Below are 18537 nucleotides of genomic sequence, written 5' to 3' on the forward strand. Positions count from 1 at the left end.
TGTTGGCAGAGTTATGTCCCTGCTTCTTAATATGCTGTCTAAGATTGTCAATAGCTTTTCTTCCCAAGGAGCAAGTATCTTTTGATTTCATGGTTGCAGTCACCATCTGTAGTGATTTTGGAGGCCAAGAAAATAAAATCTGCCACTATTTCCACTTTTTCCCCATCTGTTTGCCAAGAAGTGATGGGACCAGATGCCATGATCTTAGTTTTTTGAATGTTGAGTTTTTAAGTTAGCTTTTTCATTCTCCTCTTTCACCACTCATCAAGAAGCTGTTTAGTTCCTCTCTGCTTTCTGTCGTTAAAGTGGTATCATCTGCATATCTGAGGTTGTTTATATTTCTCCTGGGAATCTTGATTCCAGGTTGTGATTCATCCAGCCTGACATGTCACATAATGTACTCTGCATATAAGTTAAATAAGCAGGGAGACAATATACAGCCTTGATGTACTTATTTTTCAATTTTGAACCAGTCTGTTGTTCCCTGTCCGGTTCAAACTGTTGCTTCTGGACCTGCATACATATTTCTCAGGAGACAGGTAAGGTGGTCTAGTATTTCCATCTCTTTCTTTGACAGTTTGTTGTGATCCACACAGTTGAGGGCTTTAGCATTGTCAATGAAGCAGTAGTAGATGTTTTTCTGAAATTCCCTTGCTTTATCTATGATCCAACGGATACTGGCAATTTGATCTCTGGTTCGTCTGCCTTTTCTAAATCCTGCTTGTACCTCTGGAAGTTCTTGGTTCACGTATTGTTGAAGCCTAGCTTGAAGGATTTTGAGCATGACCTTGCTAGAATGTGAAATGAGCACAATTGTATGGTAGTTTGAAGATTCTTTGGCATTGCCCTTTTTAGGGGCTGGAATGAAAACTGACCTTTTTCAGTCCTGTGGCCACTGCTGAGTTTTCCAAATATGCTGGTGTATTGAGTGCTGCACTTTAACAGCATCATGTTTTGGAATTAGAAGTAGCTTAACTAGAATTCCATCACTCCACTAGCTTTGTTTGTTGTAATACTTCTAAGGGTCACTTAACTTCATACTCCAGGCTGTCTGGCTCTAGGTGAGTGATCATGCCATCGTGGTTATCCTGGTCATTAAGACCTTTTCTGTACACTTCTGTGTATTCTTGTCATCTCTTAATCTCGTCTACTTTTGTTAGGTCCTTGCCGTTTCTGTCCTTTATTGTGCCCATCTTTGCATGAAATATTCCCTTGGTGTCTCCAGTTTTCTTGGAAAGAACTCTATCTGGTCCTAAGTCTGTCCTAGGTGCACTAACAGTGCTGGCCGCAAGATGGTGGAAGAGTCATGGTACTGTAGTCTCTGGGATTGGAAGCCAAGCAGCGCCTTGAAAGCAACTGAAAAGTTTTTTTTTCTCAGGCGACAGGACTACAGATAGGGTCCCAATCATGCTCACTCAACATATTCTGCCTGGGTTGGAATGATGATAAGGGCCATCCTCTCCAGTAGCACAGGGGAGGATTCACAAGCTGGTTTACACTTTTTTAAAAAGAGATAGAGCGTCTAGAAAGTCTTGTCTCAGGGAATGGGACAGAGAACTCACAGGTTGGCTCAAAGCTTAGCAGCCTTTGTACGATGAGTCCTTTCCCAGATCCATGAACATACTCAGAGCTCATCAGACCATTTTACTTGTATGCAGTTTTCACCTGTCAGAGGAGGTCAGGACTGTCTGACCTGGGGCTTTTACTAGGATCTTAATTCAGGATTAGCTATTTAAATCGTGAAATAAGAGGGAATACATTTTAAGGATCAAGGTTGCTCTTTTTATCCCTGCTGAGGGAAAATTGTAGACATGTTTGGTATAGAGAAAAGTGGGCCCTGGGCAGGGCACAAGCTGATTTTCAGGCCCAGGTTGCTTCAGTGGTATGGTGGAAGTGGGGCCTCATCCTGGGGTCCAGCATTCTAGCTTATCCTCTGCAAGGCTAGTTGCCTCAGCAGGTGCAGCTCATGAGCAACTGCAGGAGAATGAAGACGTGAGACATGATCAGGCCAAACCAGAGCTCCTAAGTCTGCTGCACCAGCTTCTGGCACAATATCATCTTGAATCTGAATTGTGTATACCCAGAAAAGGCTGAGGAGAAGGCAGTGGCAACCCACTCCACTACTCTTGTCTGGAAAAGCCCATGGATGGAGGAGCCTGGTGGGCTGCAGTCCATGGGGTCGCTACGAGTCAAACACGACTGAGCGATTTCACTTTCATTTTCATGCATTGGAGAAGGAAATGGCAACCCACTCCAGTGTTCTTGCGTGTTCTTGCCTGGAGAATCCCAGGGATGGGGGAGCCTGGTGGGTTGCCATCTCTGGGGTTGCACAGAGTTGGACACGACTGAAGTGACTTAGCAGCAGCAGCAGAAAAGGCTGAGCACAGCCAACTGCTTCTCTCCGTCCTGGGAGAGGTGCATGGAGATGATAGTGGGGAAGTAGGTACCAAGCTTGTGAGCAGCAAAGAAGGGCACAAACATGTTTAGCCAGGAGAGGCTTGGAGCCAGGCTGTAATCACATAGGGCCAGTAGCACAAAAAACACCCGGCAAGTGCACAAAGATCTCAGAGGCAGTGAATCCTAGCCACTGCACCAGCTTCCAGAGCAAGAAAAGCATCATGCAGGTTGAGTGAACCAGGGTCCAGCTGAGCGCCCCACACACCGGGCCTGTGCCCCACTCCCATGGGCCTTGCTGATGCTTGCTGCGACCCTTGGCCCCAGTGCCGCTGATTTCCTGGCCACGTCTTGGGCCCTAGCACTGGCCACCAGAGGATGCTCATCTTGACCTGCTGGTTCTTTTGGATTTTGTGTTATATTTAGAAAATCCCTTCTGTTTTTTTCCTTCTTTCTTTGACAGTAAAGATTCCCTTTTATTCTGATACTCATGATTTTTAAAAAGTATTTACATCTTTGGTTTGAAATATATTTTGGTGTTTGGTGTTGAGTAGGGATGCAACTTTATTTTCTATATGGCTGTCCATTTGTCCCAAGACTATAGAATAGTTCAGATTTTCTGTACTGGTTTGAAAGATTTCCTTGACCATAATACAGAATAAAATGCTGTAGCTCTTTGAGGTCATTTCTGGGTTTTACTGTTTTTTTGACAGGTATATTTTAAATCAGGAATCTCCATAATACGGTAAATTAAAAAATTCTTTTTATAGGTTCCTTGTTTCTATACTGATGCAGAAAGACGATCAGTGATGGATGCAACACAGATTGCTGGTCTCAATTGTCTGCGATTAATGAATGAAACTACTGCAGGTAAGTGATTATTAACTGAAATTTTTTTTTACTTGCTCAGTCTCAGAGGTTGTGAAATCCTAAAACCCTAGGGTTTCTTATTCCATATTTTACTTGGAACACTTACCACCAGTGTCACAGTATTTTTGGGTACGTTGTCACATATGAAGAGTTTACTTGACAAGTTCTTTTTCTGTATCTTCATAACACTTTGATATTTAATTGCATGCTTTCTTGGAAAGGAACTACATTTATTGTGTGCTTGGAACATTGCTTTGGTTTAAATACTGGGTTTTTCTCCCAACTTGTGGGCCAGTAGAGTCAGAGGGGTGGGGTTTATAAAGCAAGATCTCAGGAGGCAGAATATATGGGAATGTTGAGAGATGGCACAAGGGAATATGGGGGAAGATGTTTGGAAAAGTGGGAGAAAGTGGTTTTGGAAAAAATTGCCACAGTTGCTGGAACTGGAAATTGGAAACATTAAGGAAGCCAAAGTGAAATGAATGTCAGCATATAACTCTTCAAAGTCAGTGTTCTTCATGAGTAAACCATGCAGAGCTTATAAGGATTTTGAATTGTTTTTTGCAGTTGTAAATCTGTTTTTTTTCTATGTAAATGAATTTTAAGTTTACTACTAAAATGATAACATTATGTTTATTTTTGTATTATTGTGTAGTTGCTCTTGCATATGGAATCTATAAACAAGATCTTCCTGGCTTAGAAGAGAAACCAAGAAATGTAGTTTTTGTAGACATGGGTCATTCTTCTTATCAAGTTTCTGTATGTGCGTTTAACAGAGGAAAACTTAAAGTAAGTATATTTTTCCCAGGAGACTATATTACAGATGTATGATAATTAGGAATTCATGAGAGGCAACTTAAAGTAGTTGGTTATGGAGTTGTGTTTCGGGGCTTCCCTGGTGTTAAGAATCCTCCTGTCAATTCACGGGATATGGGTTTGTTCTCTGGTCCAGGAAGATGCCATGTGCTGCTCAGCGGTGAAGCCCGTGTGCCGCAGCTACTGACCGTGTGCTCTAGAGCCCTTGGGCTGCGGCTGTTGAGCCTGTATGCCACAAGTGCTGAAGCTTGTACGCCTAGAGCCTGTGCTCTGAAGCATAAGCCACTGCAACTAGAGGAAGCCCACTAGAGAGCGCAGTGAGGGCCCACCTCAGCCATAAATAAATACATCTTAAAGAATTTTGTTTCACTAGTGGAAACTTGGTATGAGTCATCTGAATTAGAAATTAGTTGTGTAGGGGTGGGGTGGAAGTTGGAAGCCCAAAATAATTTTTGAGGTGTTGACAAGATAATGAAGCAAAGAGCATAGAACTTGAGGAAAAAGTCCTTAGATTCCTGAGCCTGTTTTTTTTAATCTATAATGTGGGGAAAATAATGCTTGCCTTGCAGGTTTACTAGGGAGTCTTTAACGTATAGTTCCTTCAGATGTCTTACACCGAGGATTAAGGGATGATAAAGGTATTCTCTTAAGGTTTTGAGTGTTCTGGGTGACTAGAACTTGACTGGCCAAAGAAACCAGCCTAGGAGTTCTAGTCTAGCTGTCTAGAGATGATAGAGCTCTGGAGAAGGCAGTTTTGTATACAGAGAAGTCTAGTAATGTTAACGGCAGAGAGGGACCAGAGGGTGATGCTGGTCACAGTTGAAAAAAGCTTTTTTAAGTATGTATACACACTTCCTATATTAGTCTCTTTATTAAGGTAAAATTTATGTAGAGTGAGAGGTATAGATTTTAGGTGTTCAGTGAGTTAAAAAATTTTTTTTAATTGAAGTGTAGTTGATTTATTACAATGTTGTGTTAGTTTCAGGTATTATAGCGTAGTGATTCAGTTATACATATATTGATAAATTCTTTTTCAGATTCTTTTTTCTTTACAGGGAAAATTATAAAATTGCAAAATACTGAGTGTAGTTCCCTGTGCTATACAGTAGGTCCTTATTGGTTCTCTCTTTTATTTATAGTAGTGTTAATCCCATCTTCCTAATTTATCCCTCTCCCTCACCTTCCTGTGGTTAACTTTGGTAACCGTAAGTTTGTTTCCTATGTCTGTGGGTCACAGTCAGATTTGATAGTATTTGCTAGTTCCTCAGTGGTACATAAAATCAATTTTCTATCTTGGTGATTTTATCTAGAATGTACTTAAAAACCAAGGATAATCTGCATACTTGCTTTAATTACTTGGGTTCTGTATCAGAGTTTTTGCTGCTGGGTCTAAATTGGCTTTCTGCTCCTCCAGTTTGGGGATTAGTCCAATGGAACTACCTATCCCAGAATAAGTATTTGTTAGGTTTGAAGGGTATTTGGAGTTTCTCTTTGTTACAGTCCTTTGTTTCTTTGAAAAATGGACTTGCTTCTGCTTTATATTCTGATTTGTTTCCCTTTTTTTTTTTTTAATGTAAAGCAGATCTTGGGGATGGTTGGGAAATAAGAGGATCATGATTTTTACAGATACAAATGATGGACCAAGTGTTATTATTTTCAGTGTTTAAGCTTTACTTTTATCCATAATAGGATTATTTCTAAATTCCAGTTTATACTCTCACCTTTTTAGACAGCAGGTATTGGCTATAATTTATCCTTGTCTTTGAGTCAGAGTGATGTGTATTAGTATTTGCTTCACTCTCATCTGTCACTTGTCAGTTTTCCAATTACAGTTTAAATTTAACTATCAAAATACTATAGAATCATACCAAATTTGGAAACATATATGTATAAAGGAAAGGCATCCATGATCTTACTACAGAATATTTCATTCTAGTCATTTATGAAAACAAAATTGGAATTAGCACAGAACTGTATTCAGTTCTGTGTTTTTTGTTTTTTTCTTTCTTTCATGAGATCACTCACTAAGAACAACTTCCTGAGGACATTTAACATTCTTTGAAGAGATGATTTTGAGGGTGTTGGTCATCATTTACTTAGCCAGTTTTCTATTATTGAATCTGATTAGATCTAGTTTGCTTCTGATTTCTTTTAGAGATTTAGAAATGGATAACTAAACCTAATTATAGTCTTCTGTGTTGAATAGAAACAGATTACTGTGAGTTAAGGCTTTAGCATATTTTCTGGTGGTAAATTGCATAGAGCTAAATAATTAGTAACCTTTGGTATTATTTGCAGTTTTGTGGTAGAGATAAGACTAGAACTGTATATGACATGTTAGTGTATTGGCTCTTGAATTATAATTATTGTTTGGAGTCAGATTGATGTAGTGGGGAAGGCATAGGTTTTGAAATTAAGCTTCGGTTTGAATTCTACTTCTACCACTTAATATCTTTGTGGCCTACAGATTGTCTGATCTGTCTAGATCTGTAAATTGAGGGTTATGATGTCTCATTTCATAGTGGTTGTAACCTTGTTTAAATGACATATGCACGTTGCCTTGTTTCGACCTTAATGTCCCTTACTGCCTTTTTATTACGGTTTACCAGTTAGATATATGTCATGGTAAAATTTTAAATTGGTTAGTTTTTTAACTAATTATCATCTTTTCCCAAAGGTTCTGGCCACTGCATTTGACACAACACTGGGAGGCAGAAAATTTGATGAGGTGCTAGTAAATCACTTCTGTGAAGAATTTGGAAAGAAATACAAGCTAGACATAAAGTCCAAAATCCGTGCATTACTACGACTGTCTCAGGAGTGTGAGAAACTCAAGAAATTGATGAGTGCAAATGCTTCAGACCTTCCTTTGAGCATCGAATGTTTTATGAATGATGTTGATGTTTCTGGAACTATGAATAGGTAACCATATTAATATTTTGATGGTAAACTGAACTGTGGAGTTTCTCTGTATTAGCCTTAAATATCTAATTGTTGAAGTTATCATGATTGTTACAACTTCAGATTTTGTAGGTAAAAATTAGAGGCCATTCAGGATCTTGCCTTTAATGTGAAGTTTGGGTTTGATTATTCAAATAATGTCAACTATTAGGTTTGTTCTGGTTAATTGAATGTTCCAAGAAATTGGCAGTTCTTTGACATGTGCTTAACGTGTGTTAAACATGAATCTCACACACACACACACAAAAACAAAAAACATGAGTCACTAGTTTTCATAAATTCAGGGCAGAGTACTTTAATGCAGAATTATATGGAATTTGCTTTAGTCATTGATTCAGAAATTGTGTTTTTGAGTAATTTAGTATCACTTGAGACAACAGGTCTTTTTGCATAACATGATAACGAATTCTGGGTAATTTGTTTCAAGGTTATTCTCAGAAACACCCAGAATGTTTCCGTTACCAGGTTAGGTTGCTTGGATGTTCTTCATGATGTGAACTCTACTTACTGGTAGAATTCAAAGACTAATGAATTGCTTGGGAAAGTGTGGCCTGAGCCATGCTCAGAATATTGAGATGGGCATCAGAATTGCTTCCAGCCTGCCAGAATTAGGTTACTGTGCCTAGTAACCAGATTGTACTCACTTTTCTCTTCTACTTGAAGTGATGGTTTTCAGCTTTTTTTTTTTTTTTTTTCCATTAAACCATAGCTTTCTTGTGTTTGTATAATAGGTGAAATCCTACACTATGTGTTTGGCTTCTTTTGTGTCTGGCTTCTTTAACTTAATGTTTTTAAGTTCATCCACATTGTATGTGTTCGTACCTCATTGCTTTTTATGGCAAGTAATAATCCATTTGTGTGGGCATACCACATTTTATTTATCCATTCATCAATTACTGGACATCTTTGTTTCCACCTTTTAGCTTTTGTGATGAGTGCTTTGTAAACATTCACCACAAGTTGTTTGAGTATCTTGTTTTCAGTTCTTTTGGGTATATAGCCAGGAGTGGAATTGCTTGGTCTTGTGGTAATTATATATTCAGATTTTTGTGCAATCACCAAACTGTTTGCAGTGTATCCAGGGCATCTCTAGTGGAAGTGCTCACTTCCCTCCTAAAAGCTCAGAAATACTTATTTCGCATAAAAATGAGTAAAATACTGAGTTACCATATGATTCAGCATTTCTGCTCTTAGGTATATATCCAAGAGAACTGAAAACACATTTACACAAAAATTTATACACAAATGTTCATAGCAGCACTGTTTATAATACCCCCAAAATGGAAACGACCCAAATTCCCATCAACTGATAGACTAGGTAAAACTCAACTGATAAACAAGATATGATATGTCCATATAGTAGAATATTATTTGGCAGTTAAAAAACTGTTGTACAGATGCATAGTATAGCATGAATGAACCTTGAAAAGTTTATGCTAGAGGAAAGAAATAAGTTAAAATTACTGCATTTCGTCTAATTCTGTTTATATGAAATGTCCAAAGTGAGTGGTTGCCTAGGGCTAGAGTTTTGGTGGAGTTGGAAGAATAATGTTAATGGTGGTAAAAATACTCTTTTAGGGTGATGAAAATGTTTTAAAATTGATAGTGGTGATGCTTGCACATCTGAATATACTAAGAGCAATTGAATTGTGCACTTTAAATAGGACACTTTTTGTGTCATTTCTATTGTATGTGAATTTAAATTTCAGTAAAACTTTATGAAAAGGAAGGACCTCTACCACTACCACTGCTGTCTTTCTAGAATGCTCTTTGTACTTCGTTTTTCATGTTTTTATTATGGACATTTTCACATATGCAGCAAAAGTGGAAGAATTTTACAGTGAACATTCTTATCCTGCCACTTAGGCTCTACCGATAATATTAACTGTACTTGTTTTTTCACATACCTATTGATCTGTCCATCCTTCTGTCTATCTTTTGATGCATCTCAAAGCCATCTATCTGTACACTTTTAAGTATGCATGTTAACCAGAGTTTAATGTTTGTAGTTTTTGGTGTACTTTTACGTAAAGACATTCTCAAGTTTTAAGTGTTGTTTGCTGAGTTTGACAGTTGCATGCATCCTACAAGCCACCACTCTCCATCATTTTAGTTTCCTCAGGCCTCCATCCTCAAGGACAACCACTGATAAGGTTTTTTATTTTGAGGGGCATAGGTTACATTAACCTTTTCTAGAAGTATAAATGAAATCATACAGTATTTCATTTTTTGTGTAAGACTTCTTTGGTCGGCATGAAATTGAGATTCATTTAGTTCAGCAGTTCCCAACTTTTTTGGCAACAGGGCCTGGTTTCGTGGAAGACAATTTTTTCCACAGATGTTCAGGGTAGGGAAGATGGGAATGATTCCTGGATGATTCAAGAGCATTACATTTATAATGCTGCTGCTGATCTGACAGGAGATGGAGCTCAGGTAGTAATGTGAGTGATGGGGAATGACTGTAAATACAGATGAAGCTTGCCCTCCAGTCACTTCTGCTGTGTGGCCTGGTTCCTAACAGGCCAAGGACCAGTACTGGTCTATGGCCCAGGGTTTGGACCCCTGACTTGGTTGTTGCATATATCACCTGTTCCTTCTTGTATATTGCTGCCTAGTATGACACTTTAGACTTAGGTTTTCTCCTATTGCTAGACACTTAACTCTTTTCCACTTTTTTGATATTGGGAACAAGACTGTCATTTTAAACTTGATTTTGGTTGCTACACATCCTCATCAGTATTGGTATTAGTGATCTTGAATTTTTGCCATTCTGGTGGGTGCATTCTATGCCTCTACTGTTTTTCTTTTTTTGAAATGTAATTTGTAAAAGTTAACACATTTATAATTCAGTGGGTTTTAATGTATTCACAGAATTTTGCAACCATTGCCACAACCCAGTTTTAGAATATTTTCATCACCTCATAAAGAAGCTCTAGGTGAGCTATCATTCTGTGAAAAGACATGGGAAAATCTTAAATGTATATTTCTAAGCAATAGAAGTCAGTCTAAAAAGGCTGTATGATTCCAACTCTATGACATTCTAGAAATATTTGACATTGTATATGACATTCTATATGATAACAATATGACATTCTAGAATAGAGAAAACTGTGGAGACAGTAAAAAAGATCAATGGTTAGAGGTTCAGTGGAAGGGAGGGATGAATAGAGTACAGAAGATTTTTAGAGTAGTGAAACTGTTCAGTATGGTACAGTAATGGTGAATACTTGCACCGTTTGTCAAATTATGTAGAACCTTAATTTATACTACCATGTGTCAGTATTGGCTCATCAGTTGTTAGAAATGTATCTTACTAATGCAAGATGCTAATAGGGAAAATGAGTTGGGTATAAGAGGTGTATGGGAATTCTGTGTACTTTCTGTTTATTTCTCTGTAAACCTAAAACCAGTCTAAAAAATAAAGCATTAATTAAAGGGGAAAAAAATACCCTTACCCAGTAACTTGTCTTTCCACATCTGTTCTTCCTGTCCTTAGCTCTAGGCAGTCATTAATCTACTTTGTCTCTTTGGATTTAGTTCTGAACATTTCATATAAATGGGGTCAATCATATAATATGTCTTCTTTGTGATTGCCTTACTTTACTTAGCATAATATTTTCAAAGTTCATCCATGTTTCAGCATGTAATCAGTCCTTTTGATTCTTTTCATCCCTTTCTGCTGAATACAGTTCATGGAAATGAGGGTTTTTCACACTTTTTGCCTCTTGTGAATAATGTTGGGGTGACCATGCATGTGCGGAGTTTCGTGTGGTCACATGTTCTCAGTTGTGGAGAAACACCTAGAGTGGCGTTGCTGGGTCATATGGGAGCACCATGTTTAATATGCTGAGGAATTGCTAAACTCTTCCAAAGTGGCTGTAACATTTTATATTCCTGCTAACAATGTATATGAGGTCCAGTTTCTCCACATCTTGCTTGTTATGTCTGTTTGATTATAGTCATTTATTCTACATAAAAGTGGACTGTGATTTAACCTGTTGTTGTTTTTTTTTCATAGAGGCAAATTTCTGGAGATGTGTGATGATCTCTTAGCTAGAGTGGAGCCACCGCTTCGTAGTATTTTGGAACAGGCCAGTAAGTATTTTTGTGCTTGAATTGTTCATCATGGACTGTTTGGAAAATGTTAACTCTCTCCACCCCCCCATCCCCAGTTTTACCAGTTTTCGTTGTATGAACTACTTCAGTGCAATATTAAACCTCTTTTTACCAATGTCTTCCCCCTGTATGTAGTACCTCCAGTAGTATTTGGGAAAGTCTTAGTCTTCCCCTGCAAACATAATTCAGACAAATTCAAAGATGGATTTAATGTCTCAAGTATTTCATGGTGGTAAAAACTATCTTTAGCAATGTTGCTGTGTGGTGGTTTTGTAGGATTTTCTGTCACTGAATCTTGTTGACTAAGAAGGGGGAGGATATGATAACCACATACTTAATTTAATCTCAGTGTAAAAGATAAAAGCTTGATTTAGGAATATATATTACTGTTGTTTCCCAAATTTTTGACAAACCTTTTCCTAGAGTCCAGTCTTGTGTTGAGATATACTCTGATCTTGACACAGGCTCAGATATGAAAATGGAGTGATTTTGACAAATGCATGTTCCTTTCATACTGGTACAGCCCATTTCTTTAGATAGCCCTTCTCAACAGATTGTCACTCAACAGATTGTTGCATAAAATGTGAGCAGGAAACCAGGTGGTATTAACAGGTGTTTTATGAATGACAGCAGAGCCTTCGTGGTACCCTCTGTCCTTCTGAATTAGGAGGAGACTGAACCTGTGTTATAATCTGAGCCAGCAGAGCCCTGAGATCCCTTGGCTGATACTCTCAGACTGTATCCTGAAGTCTATTTAGTCTTAGTCCATACAGGCCTGTCAGGCTGGGTCAGACTGAACTTCCTTACCACTTTGTGTCAGCCCTTTTATTTTCTTTATGGCTAGCTTAACTGTTGGTATTTTAACACTTACTTGTGTTACAGGACTTAAGCACTATAGGACTTTAGATGTTCCTCACTCTCACCTCTTAAATCTCAGTACTGTTGTGCCACCCCTGCCCTCATTATTTTGAGCATTAAAATATAACTACCTGCTTCTAAATGGCAAGCACTTTTGTGTGTATGTTACTGTGAAGGGGATGAAGAGTGGTAGTGGGTTTTCTTACATATTTGTGAATTATTTTGTTGTGAAAAGATGTCATATTGCTCTTTCATTTCATTGTAAAACATGAAAGATTCTTTTACTCTAAATGTCTATTCTAATTTTTTCAAATAGAGTTAAAGAAAGAAGATATTTATGCAGTGGAGATAGTTGGTGGTGCAACACGAATCCCTGCAGTGAAAGAGAAGATCAGCAAATTTTTTGGTAAAGAAATTAGTACAACACTAAATGCCGATGAAGCTGTTACGCGAGGCTGTGCCTTGCAGGTGAGCTTGCTCTCTTTCCCAGGTGGTCACTGACAGGTTGTTGTAGCAGCACAGCAGTGGCTAATTATCCAGCTAGTCTGAGACTAGCTCAGTGATTTTAAGGTCTAAGGTTCTGAAACTTTTGTTTTAAAGTTGATACTAGAGGTGACGTTCATAAGTGGAATTGTTTGTACTATATAACATGTAATAAGATGAAAGAATTTACTAGAAACATAAGTAGGCTTGAAATATTGCTAGAATTTGGCATATTTGTTACATGAAGTAGTGTTATACATCAGTTAAATAAAGGTTGAGATTAATGGAAAAATAAGGAATAGCTAGATTAATGGGTGATTTGACAAATGATAGATACTTATAAAACTAACTTATTTAGATATTGCTATATTATTAATGTAAGTAGATGCTCTTCTGAAGTCAATTTTTCTTATAGGTCTTATAATAGTTAGTTCATAATGTCTACTTGCCAAATGGAATTTTTAAAAATTCTTATTCTAGTGTGCAATCTTATCGCCTGCTTTCAAAGTCAGAGAATTTTCTATCACTGATGTAGTGCCATATCCAATATCTCTGAGATGGAATTCTCCAGCTGAAGAAGGGTCAAGGTAATGTTTTTTTAATCATTTTTGTACTTAACAAGTTAAGTCTTGGTAAATACTGTTTCAGCTTACACAAATCTCTTATGTTATAGTGCATGAAATAAAGTGATAATTACTTTACTCATCAGAATAGGTTTGTGTCCTCACTAGTTTTGTTTATTTGATCCTGCTGAAATAATTGGTGCCTTTTATGTGCCCTGGTGGCTCAGACGGTAAAGAGCCTGCCTGCAGTGCGGGAGACCTGTGTTTGATCCCTGGGTTGGGAAGATCCTCTGGAGAAGGAAATGGCAACCCACTCCAGTATTCTTTCCTGGAGAATCCCGTGGACGAAGGAGCCTGACAGGCTACAGTCCATGGGGTTGCAAAGAGTTGGACACGACTGAGCGACTTTACTTTCATTTTCATGAAGTGTGTGTGTTTAAAACTGTTACTGTATACACACACACACACATACTTTTTTTTTTTTCTTGGAAACTGTTATAAACTGGAAATGATGCCAGTTGGTCAGTTGAGAAGAGTAACTAGAGTTGTACAATAATTACAAAACTAGAATACCTGGGTAAAAGTGTTAGAAATGTCCTAAATTTGTGTTTGTCTTTTTTCCTCCATTCAGTGACTGTGAAGTCTTTTCAAAAAATCATGCTGCTCCTTTCTCTAAAGTACTCACATTTTATAGAAAGGAACCTTTCACTCTTGAGGCTTATTATAGCTCTCCTCAAGATTTGCCTTATCCAGATCCTGCTATAGGTAAGTAGAGAGTTGGGAATTAAAAAAAAAAAATCGTGTACTTTGGAGAACGGGATTAGCAAAGCAAGTATAATATACTGAAATTTGAGTATTTTAAATCACATGCACAAAAAACCTTTGGGAATATCAAAGCGAGTATAATATACTGAAATTTGAGAACTTTAAATCACATGCACCAAAAAAACCTTTCAGTCTTATTATCAGGTTCAGAACCAGCAGGATGGTCATTATTTAATTGTATCTCCTACTGTGGACTGAAGTTCTTTTTTTTTTTTTTAAAGGTTTTTAAAGTTAATTTTAATCAGTTAAAAAGTTTTTGGCTGCACCATGTGGCTTATGAGATCTTAGTTCCTTGACCAGGGATCAAACCTGTGTCCTTGGCAGTGAAAGCATGGAGTCCTGACCGTTGGACCACCAAGGAATTCCCTGGGCTGTAGTTCTTGGTTAATGCACATTATTGTTACACTTTGTGCATAATGTGATGCTGGTTACTGAAAGTATTCAGTTGTGACCCTAACATAGAGTTAGGTGTACGCAGAAAAATTATTAGCAGATTGTGACTGTTGGTATCATAGGTTATGGAACCACGTTGTCTTCATTCTTCATTGATTATGAGAAACTTAGTATCTGGAAATAATACCAGTTGAGGAGAGAGAATCTAGAGTTAATGATAATTACAGAACTAGGGTACATGGGAAAAGTATTCGGAACATCCTGAATGGCACTTTGAAGCTTAGATAGTTAACCTACTGTGTTTTCCTCACTTGTAAAACAGAAATAAACATCATAATTCATAGTTTACAGAGTTTTTATGAGATTAAAAACATAAGCACAATGTTAGTATAGTAACTGAATCTAGAAATGGCAGTTTCTTAATAAGTGACAAAGAATATGGAATCTTTGGGGTTTTTAGTATATGGAAAATGTGACAAATCTGTTCTAGGAATTTACTCTGCAGTAGCATATAAAGATGAATTGGGATAAGGGACTAGAGGGAAGGACATGTTTGAAGAGTTAGGAGATACTTGAGTTCTTAATTGGGAGAAGATGATTAAAAGTTTGGTTATATGTGAAAGAAGAAGGAGAAATCTGATGATGTATTAAGATTCTGAGTGCCCACTTTGCTTATCTGAAGTATCATGCTACTGACCTTTCACTGAGAAATTGACATAAGCTGGCAGTATGGGCATACATTTGTGTTTGAATTCATCCTCTTAGGTTATGTGTTCTCTTTTGTCTTTCATGTGTTCTTAGCTCAGTTTTCAGTTCAGAAAGTCACTCCTCAGTCTGATGGCTCCAGTTCAAAAGTAAAGGTCAAGGTTCGAGTAAATGTCCATGGCATCTTCAGTGTGTCCAGTGCGTCTCTAGTGGAAGTGCACAAGTTTGAGGAAAATGAGGAGCCGATGGAAACAGACCAGAATGCAAAGGAGGAAGAGGTAATCTAGACAATTTTATACCATTTTAGGCCATTTATAATGGCTCAGAGGTGACGCTTGTCTAGAAATTCTAGCAAATAGGGCGACAGAGCTGCTGAGAGGAGGTTTGCATGCATACCCCATCATGTGTGAACTAGCACAAAGTCTTTATATGGAATTTGTATAGAAATGGGACATAGTTGGCTTCCTCCTTTAGACCATGCACTTGTCAATTTCAGTTGTTCTTGAATCTTTTGTAATTACTGGAGAATGCTGAGTCTCAGTTATTACTTCATAGGTAGCATAGGAGTCACACTCATTTGTTGGAGTCATGCACTAGGCCTTGTCCTTATTGTGTGTAAAAATCAAGGCTTTATAAAACGGTGCACGTTCAGGTCTCATCCCCACAGATTTTGTTAAAGTTGGTCTGGGCTATGGCCCAGGTGTTTGTTTTAAAAACCTCTGAGGCTATTATAATATGCTGTAGGCATTGAAAGCTAGTGTGATTCAAGGTCTCTACAGACATCTTTATTATTGGCAGACTTTGTTCTTTAAGCACTTCTAACAGAATTTTCAAGGTGTCCACTTTCCCTAATGCATACAGTGGTTGTACTTTAGAGGATGAAATGTCTGATTTTAAAACCTACTGGAAGAAGTTTAGACTTTTGAGAGAAATGTGTTCGTGAGGAAGCAAGGAGAAACTCATGTTCTCTTCAGATTTTATTGTGTTAAATATTGCTACACTGTGTACTTCTGAGTACTGCTTCGGCTTTATAATGTAGTTCTGTAACCACTCTTGTTTATATAAGGGCCGGGCAAATGTTAATCTCCATTGTACAGATGTGGTAACTGAGATCCAGAGAGGAAAACTTGTGTTCTAAGTATAACATGTATGTCATAGCTGGAATTAGAGTCTGGTTTGTCTGATTGCTGGTAATTAGCAGGACTTCCATATCCTGTGATTTTGCCCATGTGTTGTGAAAGTTGCTTTAGTCTTTCGCTAGTATTTCCTGGTTTCAGAATTCGATGTGACCTATTTTTCAGAAGATGCAAGTGGACCAGGAGGAGCCACATGTTGAAGAGCAGCAGCAGCAGACACCAGCGGAAAATAAGGTGGAGTCTGAAGAAATGGAGGTATAAATTGTATCTTACAGTGTGATTTGCTGTCTTTTTTACACACTTGGTTTTGACCTGACATATCATGTCTTAGAAAGGGATTATATTAGAAATCTTCATTTACTTGAATTTATTTAGAATCTTTTTTGTTAAAAAAAATCCCCCAAATTTTTAAGTTTGGCTTTCAGCACCTATCCAGGCTGCCTTAACAGCCTTTAGAAATATTAAAATTGTAAACATTAATGAACACTCCGAGTCTTCCCTAAATAATGTATGACAAGTTCCAGGCTAGTACTCTTAAAGGCAAAGTTATATCAGTTCTCATAATTTTGACATGTTGTAGTCTTTATAATTTAAGAGATCAGTGTGACATTCCCCTAAGAGCTATTGAACACTGTGTACCAGGAAGAGAGAGAATACAGAGAGTTCTGCCTTGCATAGAGATAAAACTCAATAATATTAACTCCGCAATACTTAAAAGCCTTTCATAAAAAAACGTAACAACTTTCTGCTTTAGTTTCCAAGAAGCCAGAAAACTGATCTCTAAATTTGAAGCTTTACGTCCCTGTGCCTCAAATTCTGAGGTGCTCTTTTGATTTACATCAGTTTTACATGAGGCTGATTGTCCCATTTAAGAATGGTTTGAGTATTGTGATTTTCTTTTTTTAAATAAATATTCAACTGGAAAATCCCTGGGCAAGGCCTTACCAGTCAATATTTTAATATTGCAAATTGAAGCGTTTAACACAATATTTTTTGAGCAGAAAATTCCCTTAGGCCTTGAAGCTTTTAACTTCCTAACTTTCAGACCAAAAGCTCTCAGTGCAGTGGGGTGAAATTGAGAGCTATGTGGTCGACCTTATTTCCCACCGTGATAATACTAGATTTCTGCATATCTTGTAGCTCTGCCCTGTCAGTGTAGTTTCAGAGTCTTACTATTGTAGTTTTCCAGGTAATTTTTAATGGACCTAACTATTGATACATAGCCTAATACAAAAGAAGTCAAAAGGAGAAAATTTCAAATCATTTGCTCGAGATGACAGGACTGTATTATTGTTGAAATGTCTGTCTCAAGCACTGTGAATCTGTTAGCATTGAGCCTTGGGGTCCTCGGGAAGTCCATGGGAAATAAAAGACCTTGTAAACTTGGCTAAGGTTGTGCAGCACCCATCAGTCCCACTCAGGAGACTGTGCTGCTGTCCCGTCTCTGCCAGCATATTTGAAGTTTTAGAGCAAGGTTTTGTAGTGTGTTTGGAAAGTGTGTTTGGCAAGATGGTCTTTGAACTTTAGTCTGGGTGGCGTGTGGGAAGAAAGCACTCAGAAGCCCTAGTTTGACTTAGATTAGTGATTGGTCCATGCTAGTTTCTGAATGGCTGTTACTAATAGTCATCTTACCCATAATGTATTCTTTACTAATAGTGAAACATGATTTTTTCAAATTTTGTCAACTCTTATGAAACTTATCTTTACATCGAAATACTGTTCTAAATAATAATATATTGAGATACAGTTTGTAAATAATATTTAAGTGAATGTGTAACATTTTTGGGTCCTTTACAACCTGTTCTTTAACTTTCAAGTTTTCATGTTTAAATTTTATCATCAACATTGAAAACAGCTTTTCTTACAAATTATTTATGACATTGCAGGGTGTGATCTCACCTTCTAAGGTTTTTCTGATTGTGGCATTTAAAAAAGTTTGGCAGAGCCTTTAGGAGGCTCAAGTCTGATACCCATTTTCATGTGGGTTAACAAATTTTAATTATTTTAACTTTGCAAATAATTGTAAAAAGAGAAAATAATGGACAGAGGAAATCATGCTCACAGCTGCTTTAATATGTTGTAGGCCTTTTTGGAGGTGAAGACCTGTTGCTTGGATTGGGGGCAGCAGTGGGGAAGAAAAATACCTAGTTTTCTTTGTTCTTGAAGGTGGGGGAGGAGAAAGGAATGAGGTGGGCCTGACCTTTCCCTCTCCCCCCATCAGGCCTTAGAGGTGTGGGAAGTTTCATGGAGTTATTTAGGTTTCTTTCGTGAGGTGGCTTGGGAACTTATACCTTTTATAGTATTGTTTCTAAAGGAAATAAAATACAAATGATAACATAAATTTCAGCTCTGACGTAAGATTTGGACAGGAGGTGGGGAAATGATTTTGAAATCTTGCCTCATGTCATAGAGAAGAT

At 37.7% G+C, this 18537-nt stretch overlaps 1 protein-coding gene across 1 annotated transcript in view; it reads left to right on the top strand.

Annotated features, from left to right (window-relative positions):
• HSPA4 (heat shock protein family A (Hsp70) member 4) overlaps positions 1-18537 on the top strand; it is a 49408-nt gene that overhangs the window by 21606 nt on the left and 9265 nt on the right. The window contains exons 5-13 of the mRNA XM_065918550.1: positions 3165-3264; positions 3920-4053; positions 6758-7002; positions 11060-11136; positions 12332-12483; positions 12979-13085; positions 13693-13826; positions 15081-15262; positions 16286-16375. Coding sequence (XP_065774622.1) covers positions 3165-3264; positions 3920-4053; positions 6758-7002; positions 11060-11136; positions 12332-12483; positions 12979-13085; positions 13693-13826; positions 15081-15262; positions 16286-16375 — 1221 coding nt within the window. The remainder of the gene's footprint in view (positions 1-3164; positions 3265-3919; positions 4054-6757; positions 7003-11059; positions 11137-12331; positions 12484-12978; positions 13086-13692; positions 13827-15080; positions 15263-16285; positions 16376-18537) is intronic.

This window comes from Muntiacus reevesi, chromosome 1, assembly GCF_963930625.1.
Source record: "Muntiacus reevesi chromosome 1, mMunRee1.1, whole genome shotgun sequence".
NCBI lineage: Eukaryota > Metazoa > Chordata > Mammalia > Artiodactyla > Cervidae > Muntiacus > Muntiacus reevesi.